The sequence below is a fragment of the Gigantopelta aegis genome, chromosome 10 (genome assembly GCF_016097555.1).
Source record: "Gigantopelta aegis isolate Gae_Host chromosome 10, Gae_host_genome, whole genome shotgun sequence".
Taxonomy (NCBI): domain Eukaryota; kingdom Metazoa; phylum Mollusca; class Gastropoda; order Neomphalida; family Peltospiridae; genus Gigantopelta; species Gigantopelta aegis.
This window is the reverse complement of record NC_054708.1, coordinates 86,879,549-86,895,871: the sequence shown is the minus strand read 5'-3', so window position 1 is coordinate 86,895,871 and position 16,323 is coordinate 86,879,549. Positions and strand designations below refer to the sequence as shown.

The following is a 16,323-nucleotide window of genomic DNA, read 5'->3' as shown; positions in this document are numbered from 1 at the left end:
ATAAACACTACTATTTTCACATGTCGACCTTAAGGCCTCTCGGTGTAACCCAATGTGTGTCCATTTTATATATGTGTAGTGGTCTATAGTGATTGTATTTTAGAAATAAACGAAAATCCAAACCATTGCGTTTTTTTCTTTTTTTCTTTTTACTCCATGATTAGATTTGTGATTGGTTATTGGATGTCAAACAGTTGATATTTCTGCCGCTACCCGCTACTTTATGGTAGCAAGGGATGTTTGCACAGGACAGGACATACCTTTGATATACCCGTCGTAGTTCTAATAACTTCCATTGATGGATTAAGCACGTGTGGCATATCGTTTCTCTGTTTACAGGTTAGAGGGGCATAACCGCCAGCAGGATATACCGACTATCTCAAACTATCTCAAACCAAAAACAACTTTAAGACGCTCGTAAAAACCACAAGAAGATCAAATTACGTTTTCATGTTCAATCTGTCAGTTGTCTATGTGTTACATCTGTCGGTGTTTTACCTTATGATTATATATCGTGTGTGTCAAAATATCATTAAAGGCTATTCGCTCTATGCAATCTCTTGTTAATCTAATAATAATAATAATAATAATAATAATAATAATAATAAAGAAAGAAAGAAATTTAGTTAATTAATTAATTAAATGATTTTGTTTGTTTATGCAATGTAATCAATCACAGACAATTGAAGTGTTTTTTAACACATACTTGAAGGATAAACCAGTGCACTCTCGCTAGAAACTTCTTTCATTAAACAAGCCTCGAAAAGACATATGGTTTTGACTCACGGGGTATCATATTTCCTATTCGGCCAGGCAGACATGGAACAAGAAAGCAACACCATTCTCTTTCGCTTCAAAACGACACGTGTTTCTCACTGATGTCGATCATATTCTTTCAAATAGTCTGTATTTTAAGACCTAGAGCTCTGCACATTCGTGGCGTATTTGTGAACATAATATAAATAAATATAAAAATGGAACTCTGTTGGGATATATTTATTTTCCGTACCTCTAGCCAATTAAGGTTCAATCACGCTATCCTGGACACACACATACACACACGTCAGTTATCTAGGGCTGTATAGGACAGTGTGGATAGTGCTTAGGGGGAAGTGAGATTCTCTACTCTAACACTAGACCAATAGTCCATTAAGCTATCCTGAGGTCAGTTTCACACGCACAGCTGTCATTAATGGAATGTTCCCCGGATGTCCGTCAGCTGCCAAAGCCTATAACCCCACGCTATCTTGACATCCGATAGTCATTAACGACTTCCGCACCATCTGTTTCCTGTATAGACCCCTGACAGCTGCCAAACCCATTCACCCAGGTCACCGAGGTCAGCTGACAGCTGCCATAGCCATTAACCCAGAGGTCCATGCACTCGAAGTAGGTCAAGGTTAGCGTCCCCACGCCGTGACGTCACACACCACGCTTAGAGGTCAGCCAATCAGAAGAGGCCACGCCCCCTAGAGGTCACGCAAACAGAGCGCAGGCCAGGCCACGTGTCCTAGCTCATGTGCATACATGATACCCAAAGTGACGCACCTACTATTAATATGCAATAAAGTATGTTTTCAATCAAACCTTCCGTAAGCCACTCTACGGGCCATTAACAATTTCAGTTTCCTCTATAGAACCGCAACAGCTGCCAAACCCATTAACCCAGGTCATTGAGGTCAGCTGACAGCTGCCAAAGCCGTTAACCCAGTTTACACTGACGCCACGCTTAGAGGTCAACCACGCCGTGACGTCATTAGGCCACGCCTCACTAGAGGTCAGCCAATCAGAAGCGGTCACGTAACCTAGCTTATGTGCATACAAGAGGCTCAAATGACGCACCTACTACTATCTGTATACCTGTGTTGAGTTATTTTATCGATAATTTAAGATCCTCTTGTTTCTTAATACAGGCGAAATGAAGAGATATTTAATGAAGTTGAAACGAAACAAAGAATGTAATTCTGGTTTAATGTTTTATGTGTTATTTTGAACCAAAGGCTGCAAGTGCCAATGTTTTATTTGATTACATCCAATTTATTTATTACCTTACCAATGTCAGAAGCGAGTTTGATCGACCCAATGGGCAACTTCTCTTCCACTATCCACTAACTCACTGTCCTGGACAGACAACCCATATAGCTGATGTATGTGTGCCCATGACAGCGTTCTATACCCTTAATTCGATATAAGCACGAACATACGTATAAATGAATGAATGAATATCTCAGAACGCAATAAATGTATAGTTGAACAGTTTATACTTGAATCTAATTCATACGTCCTTGTATATTATATAAATTCATACTCCATCAGCAAAAGGGGCGGAACGTATCCCATTGGTATAGCGCTCGTTTGATACGCTGTCGGTCGGGCCATTGGGCTATGTTTGGTTCCAGCCAGTGCACTGCGACTTGTATATCAAAGGCCGTGGTATGTGCTATCCTCTCTGTGGGATTTGATGGTGCATATAAAAGATCCCTTGCTACTAATGGAAAAATGTAGCGGTAATAAATCTATGTACTCTTGTTGTCTTTAAACAAACCAAACTGTAACCAACAGCAAAAATGTAGTACCACTCAGTTTGTTCCCTAGATGTGTTTCATTTGAATGATGAAACAATCCGATTGTTTACTGTTCTGATATCGGATCGGAAAACATACAAAGTACACAATTAAAATATTAATTTGTTTTATTCAAAGGTTAATCAAGGATACTAATTTACCAAGTGTTATTGAGAGCTGAACAAAAGGTCAGGATAATGTTGTTTTTATTAGAGTCTTTTGTACTCTGTATCCGCGATGTGCTCGAATGACGGCACTGACCAGCCTCATACTCATGATAAATCACCTGATTTTTTACAAATAGGCCTACAAAGGCGTCGGAAGCGGGCGGGACGGGGAGGGGGTACTGCCACTTGAAAGGCGGTCTAAATATGAATTTGAATTATTTTATTTTGATTCAGACACTTCACAAGAATGTCGCTCACAATTTTCCGTGTTATTAGAAACTGATTCTAAACATTCTAAATTGTTTTAAAATAATGGCAGGCGCTAATTCATGGGGAGACGTCGAGTGGGGAACCCTCTTTTATTCGTCTACGTAAAAAAAGCGAAAAAAAAAAGAAAAGCGTCTTTAAAAACATCTTATCAAGTCCGGGCCTCCCCCTTTCACAAACCCCTGAATGGTGTAGTGTTTATAGAGTCTAGACACGAGACTCTAGTAAAGTTCGGATTGTTTTCAAATAATTTTAACCTGGAGTATAGTTGGGTGGGTTTTTTTTTAACTGGCACACTGTCTTGAAAAACTGCCAAATTTAATAAAAATCACTAAAAACTAAACAAATAACAAAATTCGTGTTGCCGAATTATTTTTTAAAGTCAAATATGTCGGCTATATTCATTAGACAGTTGAATCTATCTTCTGGAGTGACGAATTTATCGCACGATTGTTTGGAACACTTTTTGAACTGTGTGTTGGGACCGTCACACATAGTCACTTCGTTCGGGCAAGTTCGACTTCGATGACGGAAGCTGGCGAAACATGGCGACCACTCGGACCAGTTTGACCAATAGGCTCCATTGTCTTTCCAGAGAGTCAGATCAAGAGCCGGAAGTGACCAGCAACCGACCACTGGGTTCCTGAAAAAAAGCACCATTACGTTTTAGAGCGAATTATGAGGGAATTGTTTTATTCGGAATATCTGAAGTGGGAGGCACAACCTTTAGTAGGGACTATTTATATTGTTTGGACGAAACACCGTATATATTTGTCCCCAACTGGTGGGGGCCTACATGTCTATTAATTAAAATGTAAGGCCGTCGTTGCAGAACGACGAAAAGGAAGATTCTAGTTTTAAGCCAGACCAAGGTTTAATAGAAATCTGTAAAGAAATTTTGTTATTTTAATATCACAAAACTGCTTTATTATTTCTAATAGGTTTTACTTGAACATTACACCTTTTAGCGTGTATATGATTTACGATCCACGCCTTCAAAACGTTCTGGTCCACGTCTTGTTTGTGTAAATCTTATTCCCCCATTAAGTTGATACCTCAATCACGACCCGACACCAAACGAACACTTACATATACCGCTCGTCCATCCCGATCCTCCAGAAGACGTGAGCTTGAATCTTCTCGATGTTGGAGTTGTCGCACATGACGCGAGCCAGCGACACCGACTTGATGCTGTTCAGCTGCTCTGAAACAGGAAGACAGGTTTGTTGGATGACACCCCAGCACCTTGTTCTAGTGGCGGCTATTGCTCGTCTAATATACGATTAGGACACTTTTTAATTGGCCATAGTTAAAAATGTGTTGCTAACGTAATTACTTTTAAAGTTAAAGTGCTTTGGTTAGTTCCTTTTTGAGAAGTAACTTCTATGACATAAACCTGCTTGAATATGTACCACGTGAAATCGCGTTTATGGCATGCACCCTCTTGCATTGTAGTTATTTAATGAAATCATGTTTGTGACATAAAGTTGCTTAGACAGATATCAAACATTAAGTATTTCTTAATACATGAGAAGTAAGTTTCGTTTACGATATGAAACGCTTTAAATATTTACCTAGTGAAGTCGCATTTCTGATATGAAAAATTGGTTTTGTTTAACGACACCACCAGAGCACATTTATTTAATAATCGTCGGCTATTGGATGTCAAACATTTAGAAATTCTGACATACAGTCTTGAGGAAATCCGCTACATTTGTCCATTAGTAGCAAGGGATTTTTTATATGCAACATCCCACAGACAGGATAGCACATATCATGGCCTTTGATTTCTGATATGAAGTACCTAGTTCAGTTACCTAATGTGAAGCCGGTGTCTTCGTTTTTACGCTCATACCAGAACCTGTCCCCAGTCTTGAGGAAGGCAAACTGTTTGCCGAGGATGCACGTGACGGTAGGACCCACGAGACCGCCGGGGACAGGCCGCTCGGAGATCGCCCCGGGAAACAGGTCGATGTCGTCTGGGTGTCTGCAATAACGATAGATGAAAGAATGTTCCATTAAACAAAACTTCGTACTTTAATCTGTAATCCGAAGCTATTAGGTGCATATCAGATAGTAAATATTTACATTGTCTAGAATGGAAGGTCGTACTTAGTCAGGAGGAGTGTGTCCCAAGATAAATATGAAAAAGTCCCAGTCAGGATGGATGTGTCCCAAGATAAATATGAAAAAGTTCCCTTTTAGGTCAAAAAGAAGTCCCCCCCCCCCCCCCCCCCCCCCCCCCCCCCCCCCCCCCCCCCCCCCCCCCCGAAATCTCTAGTAATTTGGAGTTAAGTATAGCCCAGGTGTGTGACAGAAAAGCAAACTATGTATCATAGGGAGATTAGTTTCGGTTAGCATAAGCATTCGGTTTTATAGCATATCAATATTTATAAACGGACAGTGTATGTATAGCTACCTTTTTATTAGTATTTCTACGATTCAAATGAGCAATGAATTGGCTGCTATGTAGCAACGTTTTCAGCACGTGTGTAAATATTGATAAATACATCACCTGTTTCGGTGAGTGAAACGTTTAGAGGTACAGCTTACATCCAGAACGTTCCAAAACAAAACGTGTCAGTGTTTTATAAAACCATGTATGTTCTTCAACAAAACAAATGCTTATAATAATTTATAAAAACAATTTTGAATATTTAAAGGTAAATGACAAAATGAAGTCCTCGAGAACCAATTTTAGTAGACAACATTTTTTGGAAAACGAACATAACAATTCAAATGTCTTGCAATTGTGTTATAAGTTGAGCAAATGCATGGTTATAATGGTAAAATTGTTTGGTTAAAAAATATAAGCTGCATTTTGAGTTTTAATAAATATATAAACGGACACCCAGAAAGATATAAAACGTATAAGGACCATATATTTTTGGCAAATGTCTGGAACGAACGTTTTGCCAGCAGACGCCGTGACAATCATGTGACTTCAATGTCCTGATAGCAGTGCAGCTGAGAACAGACAAAAATGTTTTTTAAAATTAAGGTTTCTTTCAAATTACAAACTTTCAAAATCATAGAAAAAAAGGTATTAAGAAATGTGCCGTCTTTTGTGAGTGGGTTCAGTTCAATCTTGCTTTCTTTGCTCGTTATAACCTTACTTTTACGAACATTTCAGTGAATGTGACAGACATTTGTTTACTGTACACATGCAAACGTCAACGATGTACGACATCTTCAAATGTCACAAACGACGCAACCACCGAAACAGATCCCTTACCAAAACAGCGCTACGGACAATACAAAGATATCCAGGTGAGCACATGGCTACTACTGGACAGACCCCATCTCACCTAATCCGAGTTTCTTGCAAATAACATTTCAAAGCTTACCTCAGACTAATCCTGTATCATCGATATATATAATGATTCTGCTGCGACACTTTCTTGTAACTTTTGACTTCATTTATATCTGGTCTGTCACATCTTTCATCTTTGCATTCACACCCGACACACGTTTTCCGACTACAGTTTAATAAATATCAGTGTTCACACCATTCTTCCTACATAACTCCGCTCTAACATTAGAATCATATTTAGAGGGAGCAACAGAAAAATACTGTGTCCTTTTTAGAGTAAAGTCACAACTTTACCCTTTATCGACCTTGAGAAGATTCTATATCACGGTGATCTCGAATATTATAATCATATTTACCTGTACAGAGAACTTAAAATCTCGGCATCTTCGTACGGGTGATCTACTAGTCCATTTGGCTGATCGGGGTCAAAGGTCGTCGCGACAGTAAGTTTACACATCTGCCGCCAATGATTGTACCCCGGAAGTCCGTGATCACGACCTCTCTGAATGTTCAAGGCCGCAAGGTCAAGGGCGTCTCCTTTCTTGTCTTCGAACAGATGGTCAAGGATCTGACTCGACAGGAAGCGGTCCATCTTGCTTGCGCGATCGACGCTGAGACCGCGCAGAAAGGTGTTGATCCTGTTGTGGTTGGACAGGATGACGGACGTGTTGCCGAATATGTGCTGCAGGAGCGAGTCGCCGTCGAACTGGTAGTCCCGCGTGTAGTGCGACATGAACGACCGAACCAGCGAGTGGCCAAACCGGAACGCGGCTGTCGCGAACCCGTTGCGTATGCTGGCGTCCACTTCCGGGTCATAAACGTCGTGGAAGCCCCAGCTGGGCGACGTCAGGCCCCAGGCCTTCATGTCGGACTGACCGAACACTGACGGCATGAACTCGTGGTACGTGATGTGCTGCAGCATGGCGCCCACGATGCGCCTAGTCTCCTGAAACACGTGTTCGTCGTCCCAGTGCGGGTTCAGAGTCTGCAGGTCGGCGGCGATCCGGTTGTGTTGTCGCATCCACGTCGTGTGCATCGTCGTCAGGCCCATCTGTTCGTTGACGCGCTCGTCACCTACACACGGAGTTCAATGGATGAATGAACGGATAAATAAATGGATGAATGAATCAACTAATGTGTAACGAGACCCCAGCACAAAACTACACATCGGCTATTGGGCGTCTACAAACAGAGACAACCAGAACACAACACATGAGAAATTTATTTAATATCCTTGCCGTATCAGTGAAACGGATATAACCAGAAATACAAATTGTCAAGGCAGCTGCAAAAAAATAAAGAGCAGTTGGCGTTAAGAACGGGCCCCTTCTCCCAAAAAAAAAATCACCTAACAAACTAAAAATAGCCCTACCCCCCCCCCCCCCCACACACACATATGCAAAAATCCACAACCTCTCCACCCCCACCCCACCCCCCAATTTTTTATTTTTTTGAAAAATAAATATCCAAAACGTTAACATACACAGAATTGTTCGTTCATAACTCCTAACTACACAATTGCCATCACAATCCCTGGTTACAACCTTGCTCTCCGTCCTTTTGAATATTATAAGCTGTATTTTGTTCCTTGCTATATATAAGATAACAGACATTTAAAATAGCTGAATATTTTCATCTAAAATGTTGTGGGGTTTTTTGTTCCCCAGACGCTAGGACAGCACATTTGAGGCAACCCAAAGATAACAATTTCACATGTGCCCGCCCACCACTAAAGCTTGTGCCACTCCATACAGATATTATTCCCATGAAGCTGACAAAGCGAGTACAGATCCATATATTCATATCTATTGAAGAGTCGAATATTATCATCTAAACCTTAGTTTCACTCCACAATCCTGAAATAAAAACACCCTAGCGCGTTTTCTCACCACCATCTCCCTTTAGTCAAACCTAGACCCGCCCCATCTCCGATGGCCGTAGTCACAGATCTAAGAACCAACGTAGATCCCCCGCCTCTCCGATAACTGTAGGTAGTCACCTACTTAAGCACCAGCCGAACATAGCGTTGTAACTTACAATCGTCGTTATGGTCATTTTATGACATACTGGCTTCCCGCAATAAACAACGTCCACTTGCTGTAGTCACGCGTCACCGACTGTTTAAATGTGGTCGTGAAAATCCTCCAGCTGTTTGGACATTCGTGTTGTATTTGATTGTCCTGTATTATCAGTGTTTACACACAGCGACAGCCAGTGATTCACGATGATTTATAAGAACATGTCAGGCCACACTGTTTCACGAGAAGTAAGCTTTCAATCCACGTGTCGGTTACACCACTTCCAAACCACGCCATCGACAAATCGGTTAACAGTTTTTCAATCTAAAGTTTGATTTGTTTAATAAACTATCTGTCTGTTTAACGACACCACTACAGTATTGATTTATTCATCATCAGGTAATGGATGTCAACATTTGGTAATTCTGACATATAGTCTGAGGAAATTCGCTACATTTTTGCATTAGCAGCAAGGGATCTTTTATATTTACTCTCCCACTTACAGGACAGTACACACTACGGCCTTTGATGTAATAGTCGAGGGACACTGGTTGAGACGAGGTAAAACCAATCGGAGAATGTGTCCACTGAAGGGACTCGATCCTGTAACCAGAGTACCTGAGGCGAGCGCTGTACGGACCGAGGGTTATCCCGCTACCATTCTCAAACTAAATCCACCCATTAGTAACAAGTACGTCTGAAGATCTAACACCGCTGTCCATAGAAACATTGTGACGTTTGAACGAGAGAGAGAGAGAGAGAGAGAGAGAGAGAGAGAGACAGAGAGACAGAGATATTGAGAGAGGGGGGGGGGATTACTAGAGGATAGAACAAATCCCATCAGAGCTGTGTAAGTCTCCCCCTGCAACCTCAAGGTCAATGTTTTTATGATCACTTTACAGAAAACTCACAGCTCGATCGACAACGGGTTTCAACAACTACAAGATTTTTTCCCCATTTTTCATTGTTGTTACTGATGTTATAAAATTCTTATCTCTGTTTGCTGAGACCAGATTTTTTGGTATTGTGCAATAAATTGAATTGAAATTGGTTAGGTGCACCAACAAACATGCATTTTGCTAATTTAAGATTTATTCTATTTAGAACGGCCAAAACGTCTGACTCGCGATATGCTGGCCATACTCTATCGAACCTAAAATCTGTCCGCTCATCTATTTAGTTTATGGTGTATTAAATTGTTACCTGCTTTGAAACAGAAGGCTCCTGGTCTGTCCATCTCACAAATCTCCTTCTCCTCTCTAGGCAGGAGTCCGTCCCTCGAGCTCTTCAGCTGACCTGAAGTACACAAAAAAATAATAGATGATGTTGATGATGATGATGATGATGTTCTTCTTCTATTTGATGTTATTGTTGATGTTGTTGTTGCTGTTGATGATGATGATGATAATGATGATGGGATCTGCCAATGGTCTTGATATGTTTGTTGCAGGTTTAATTGAATTTTGCTGATGACTGAATTATTTGTGGGAATTGGTAGACCCATACCATACAATGATTCAGCCAATCAGATTTGTATTAAAGGCCTTGTGGGTAATACCCGAGCACCGAGACCTCGACTTCAACGAATAAAACATCGGATGTACCACCTATCGTTTAGGTAAAAAACCAGAGTCGGTCTTTGGTCAGACAAAGGTTCCAGAATTTATACGGAGATGCGGCTTTTTTCTTGTTGGTAAATCATGGATTGCACAGTAAAGGTCGGTATATTTAGTTTTGTTACATCCTCCTCATTTGCCTTGTCCATCCTCAATGGCCATGGTGCCCCCTCCTTTGCCTTGGCACCCTAAATATTTTCCTAAACAGTAGTATGGGGGGGGGGGGGGGGGTCTGTACAACCCACAGGTTACGCCTTCAAAATTTGACGTCATACCGCGGGAAATTAAATAAAAAAATGTTGACGCACGAGTGTCAAAATCGACACGCGCGCTGACCAGAGACCAGAAATGTATTTTGTTTGTTCTTAGCAATACAAAGCCAGATAGTCTCGGTAAAAAAGATTCGCACTCGTTAATCAAGATGTATTACCCATGCAGCAATGCAATTTTAACCCTAAAACAATTATTTTTACATTTTAATTTGTTTTTGAGAATAATATATCTTAACCATTTCCTTCTCCGAGGCAGGATATCTAGGAAACGTGTAATCAGACAAGGTGTTCCAAGTGGAAAGCTTACCGTTCATTCCTGTCCTCAGAGATTTCTCTTCCTCCTCTGTCGACCCGTAAATCTGAGAACCGTCCACGTACGCTGTTAGCTGATTGAGCTGCTCAACCGGAACTGATGTAAGATCCCAATAGATTTAGTGAACAATGTTTTATATTAATTTTATGCATATATTCTAGTCTTTAATCAATCTACAAGAAAACCTTGTCAAATAACTTTCATAAATTTAAAGAATGCTTTTATTACCAGCTTTCATTTTAGCAGAGCTCCATTTTATTTTTAATTATACCCTGTACTGGAATTAACGTCTAGTATATACTGCATAACAAATTATACTAACTAAAAGTATATTAATTTATTGGAACGTCACAAATTACTACCAGAGTTGCAGCTTAATTTTTACCGGTAAACTTCGAAATTTGAATTCTCTGAGTTGGTACACTGCAACATTTGTTTGTAATAAGCTGTATTATTGTGCTCGTTTGCAAATGAATCAAAGGAACATACCATCCGAGCAGTCCGCATTGGCCACCTGGATAGACCGCACGAAGTTGAGACACGACCGGTGACCAAACCTATGATCATTCCGTGGCACTGCTATAGGAAAACAGATATCTCTGAAAGTGAAAGCGTAACAGCATCAGTAAGTTATTTCTAACTTATTTCTAATTTCGCCCACCTCAAACTTCACCCCCATTCTGCCCTGGACACAGTTATTGGAATACCCAGAGGTTATGCCCATGGCGGACGAGCCTGAACCTCCAGTGGACATAGCCATGTTAATATAGTTGAAGATCAGTAAGTTAGAAAGTGATGATAATAAGTTCATAAGCATAGGATAGTTCGGCCGCATTATACTTCCACTGCAGCTGAAATACTCAGCTGGCACTCGATTATTTGTTCAATTACAACACCAGGGTTAGGGTTAAGCTGAGTTGTGGACTACGAATAAACTTGCCGGAGTACCTTATATTCTTGGACATATCCACCTTCGCAAGACAAGGTACGAGTCCGTACAGTATACTGCACAGATATTCAATGGTACCTTGGCTTGCGAAGCTACATCGAACATATTTCACAATGGACCCAATACAAATGCTTACAGGTGCTTTCCCTGTCGCCATCTGTCTAAATGTAATATTGAATATATATTTTAGCGCATGACATGGTGATGCTTAACTGTTACACATTAATGTTGCGGGTATCAGCAACAATAACACCCCAGTTTATGATGTTTGAACATATTTCAGTGATCGCAACTTTCAGGGGATATGTACGAGCATCGGTCAACTGGCGGAACAAAAGTCTAAATGACAGAATCGCTGACAAACCTGTGTCTGAGACTGAAGTTTAAAATGACAGAATGACTGACAAACCTGTGTCTGAGACTGAAGTTTAAAATGACAGAATGACTGACAAACCTGTGTCTGAGACTGAAGTTTAAAATGATAGAATGACTGACAAACCTGTGTCTGAGACTGAAGTTTAAAATGATAGAATGACTGACAAACCTGTGTCTGAGACTGAAATTTAAAACGACAGAATGACTGACAAACCTGTGTCTGAGATTGTTGAGGATGGCCTGACTCAGATTGGCAGGAACCAGATCATCCACGCAGCAGGTGACCGCAGATCCGGACAAACCTGGAGAACGACATGATACAAGTCAATCAAAGGTGCAAAATCGCCCCCACATCATCTGACATAGTCAACTAATACAAAACATCAGGGCCTCTACATTTACGAAAATAAAAAAATAGCAGAAACAACAACAACAATTAAAAAAAACCCAAATAGCTTGACGTGTTTTTAAGAAAGGAGTTTTTAAGTTGTACTTGTTTAGATAACTAAAACGTCGGTTTCGTTAATGATAATTTCATAGGGTGAATTAGCTTTGGCGTCTGAGTCATCAACATAGATCAGCCGATCAGATTACTTTAAACTCAGCAACAGTGAGACATCGTATTTTGATACAATAAATCTCACACATATACCTCGTCGGCTGTGTCGGGCGCCATTCAGTTTGACAAAAGTACAAACCGTACCCTGGGAAGAGGTGGGAAGGGGTACTAAACAAACAATGTTGATAAAATATATTCCTTACAAAAGCTATAATTTATGTATGTTTTATGAGGCGCTACCAAAAACAGTAAGACATGTACTGTTGTGAAAACGTTCATAACTGTGAACTGCTCCTAAGTATATTTTTCTGGAGGTATTTTAATAGACATGTTCCCATCTATCCCACACACGTGTGTTCACCTCTGTGAACTGGCGTGCTGGTGATGTCGTGGTCGAGGAACTGTCTCCCCCCCCCCCCCCCCCCCCACACACACACACGTGTGTTTACCTCTGTGAACTGGCGTGCTGGTGATGTCGTGGTCGAGGAACTGCCCCCCCCCCCCACCACACACACACACACGTGTGTTTACCTCTGTGAACTGGCGTACTGGTGATGTCGTGGTCGAGGAACTGTCTCCCCCCCCCCCTCCCACACACACACGTGTGTTTACCTCTGTGAACTGGCGTGCTGGTGATGTCGTGGTCGAGGAACTGCCCCCCCCCCCCACCACACACACACACACACGTGTGTTTACCTCTGTGAACTGGCGTACTGGTGATGTCGTGGTCGAGGAACAGTCCCCCCCCCCCTCCACATACACACGTGTTTACCTCTGTGAACAGGCGTGCTGGTGATGTCGTGGTCGAGGAACTGTCCCCCCCCCCCCAACATACACACGTGTTTACTCTGTGAACTGGCATGCTCGTGATGTGGTCGAGGAACTGTCCCCCCCCCCCAACATACACACGTGTTTACCTCTGTGAACTGGCGTGCTGGTGATGTGGTCGAGGAACTGCCCCCCCCCCCCTCCACATACACACGTGTTTACCTCTGTGAACTGGCGTGCTGGTGATTTCGTGGTCGAGGAACTGCCCCCCCCCCCCCCACACACACACACGTGTGTTTACCTCTGTGAACTGGCGTGCTAGTGATGTCGTGATCGAGGAACTGCCCCCCCCCACCACCCCCACATACACACGTGTTTACCTCTGTGAACTGGCGTGCTAGTGATGTCGTGATCGAGGAACTGCCCCCCCCCCCACCACCCCCACATACACACGTGTTTACCTCTGTGAACTGGCGTGCTGGTGATGTCGTGGTCGAGGAACTGTCCCCCCCCCCCCCCTCCACATACACACGAGTTTACCTCTGTGAACTGGCATGCTGGTGATGTCGTGGTCGAGGAACTGCCCCCCCCCCCCCCCCCCACACACACACGTGTGTTTACCTCTGTGATTTGGCGTGCTGGTGATGTCGTGGTCGAGGAACTGCCCCCCCCCCCCTCCACATACACACGTGTTTACCTCTGTGAACTGGCATGCTGGTGATGTCGTGGTCGAGGAACTGCCCCCCCCCCCCCCCCCACACACACACATATACACACGTGTGTTTACCTCTGTGATTTAACGTGCTGGTGATGTCGTGGTCGAGGAACTGCCCCCCCCCCCCTCCACATACACACGAGTTTACCTCTGTGAACTGGCATGCTGGTGATGTCGTGGTCGAGGAACTGCCCCCCCCCCCCCCGACACACACACACGTGTGTTTACCTCTGTGATTTGGCGTGCTGGTGATGTCGTGGTCGAGGAACTGCCCCCCCCCCCCTCCACACACACACGTGTTTACCTCTGTGAACTGGCGTGCTGGTGATGTCGTGGTCGAGGAACTGCCCCCACTGCATCACCATGTGGGTGACGAACTCATCATCAGGAATCGGCTGTCTCGAGGCATGCAGCATGGAGCTCACGAAACGGGGGCTCGGCAGCACACCTCCGTTTCTGCCCCTTGCACGCGGGAAGGACACGCCTACAATGTAAAGCCATGGATATGAACATTTTCTTACTCAACCAGATCACATATCATAAGTGACATAACAGAAGATTTATTTAATTAATGCTAAATCAAATCGGTTTGGCATTTCAGAACCGTGTAAAGGGATATTAAGCCTCATCAGTACAGTCCCAGAACTTAATAATCCGTACACCTGGGGTCTGTCAGTAGTTCAGGCCTTCTGCTTTCTATTCAGGTTATGTCTCGGAATATATTGATATGATTATTATGACCCCTCATGTGATATTTTGGTATAAAAATATTTTAATTGCGTGACATTAGGCCTATTGTAGTCACAATTATAAGTTTACCATTCATTGACCAATAGGTTCCAACCGGACCCCAGACTACTATAGCAACATCGTACCGCGCTCATTGATCAATAGGATCCAACCGGACCCAAGACTACTATAGCAACGTCGTACCGCGTTCATTGATCAATAGGATCCAACCGGACCCAAGACTACTATAGCAACGTCGTACCGCGTTCATTGATCAATAGGATCCAACCGGACCCAAGACTACTATAGCAACGTCGTACCGCGCTCATTGATCAATAGGATCCAACCGGACCCAAGACTACAATAGCAACGTCGTACCGCGTTCATTGATCAATAGGATCCAACCGGACCCAAGACTACTATAGCAACGTCGTACCGCGTTCATTGATCAATAGGATCCAACCGGACCCAAGACTACTATAGCAACGTCGTACCGCGCTCATTGATCAATAGGATCCAACCGGACCCAAGACTACTATAGCAACGTCGTACAGTATTTCAGTCACAACGATTGGTATAATAGTGTATGGATAAAAATGACATTGAGAGAATATTTTGGAAAATGATAACGACACATATAATGTTCCATGTGGATCCCAATATGAAACAGTATATGCAGATTCTATGGCTGTACACAATCAAACAATCGTTGGTCCTGGTGATGGCATTTGTGGATTTGACAACAACACGACAGGAGAGTAAACAATATATGACAGAATATATACCTCTGGAGATCGCATGCATATGAAGCAATATTTAAGCTGTCAGGAACCAGGCATCCCTCCACATAACCCAGCCTACCATCATCGACACCAGACATCCCCTGACATACCTACGCACCCACCCTACCATCATCGACGCCAGGCATCCCCCCCCCCCCACATACCCACCCAGCTGACCATACTCCCCTCCACATACTCACCCACCCGTCCATCATCAACGCCAAGCATCCCACCACACACCCACCCAGCTGACCATCTTCCCCTCCACATACTCACCCACCCGGCAATCATCGACGCCAGGCATCCCCCCCCCCCACATACCCACCCAGCTGACCATCTTCCCCTCCACATACCCACCCACCCGGCAATCATCGACGCCAGGCATCCCCCCCCCCCCACATACCCACCCAGCTGACCATCTTCCCCTCCACATACTCACCCACCCGACCATCATCAACGCCAAGCATCCCACCACACACCCACCCACCCGGCAATCATCGACACCAGACATCCCACCACATACCCACCCACCCTACCATCATCCCTCAACATGCACACCCACCCTACCATCATCGACACCAGGCATCCCACCACATACCCACCCACCCTACCATCATCCCTCCACATGCACACCCACCCTACCATCATCCCTCCACACACCCACCCACCCGGCAATCATCGACACCAGGCATCCCACCACATACCCACCCACCCTACCATCATCCCTCCACATACCCACCCACCCTACCATCATCCCTCCACCCACCCACCCACCCGGCAATCATCGACACCAGGCATCCCACCACATACCCAGCCTACTACCATCATTCCCTCCACATGCACACCCACCCGGCCATCATCGACGCCAGGCATCCCACCACATACCCACCCACCTACCATCATCCCTCCACATACC

At 43.6% G+C, this 16,323-nt stretch overlaps 1 protein-coding gene across 2 annotated transcripts in view; it reads right to left on the bottom strand.

The window, feature by feature from the left end:
• Positions 1 to 2,677: 2,677 nt before the first annotated feature.
• Positions 2,678 to 16,323, bottom strand: part of LOC121384079 (peroxidasin-like) — a 28,646-nt gene continuing 15,000 nt past the window's right edge. For both annotated transcript variants that reach the window (XM_041514301.1, XM_041514302.1), the window contains 9 exons: positions 14,201 to 14,380; positions 12,069 to 12,156; positions 11,020 to 11,129; positions 10,525 to 10,626; positions 9,533 to 9,625; positions 6,668 to 7,385; positions 4,816 to 4,985; positions 4,088 to 4,202; positions 2,678 to 3,641 (listed from right to left, as the gene is read on the bottom strand). In XM_041514301.1, coding sequence (XP_041370235.1) covers positions 3,368 to 3,641; positions 4,088 to 4,202; positions 4,816 to 4,985; positions 6,668 to 7,385; positions 9,533 to 9,625; positions 10,525 to 10,626; positions 11,020 to 11,129; positions 12,069 to 12,156; positions 14,201 to 14,380 — 1,850 coding nt within the window. In that variant the 3' untranslated portion in view covers positions 2,678 to 3,367. The remainder of the gene's footprint in view (positions 3,642 to 4,087; positions 4,203 to 4,815; positions 4,986 to 6,667; positions 7,386 to 9,532; positions 9,626 to 10,524; positions 10,627 to 11,019; positions 11,130 to 12,068; positions 12,157 to 14,200; positions 14,381 to 16,323) is intronic.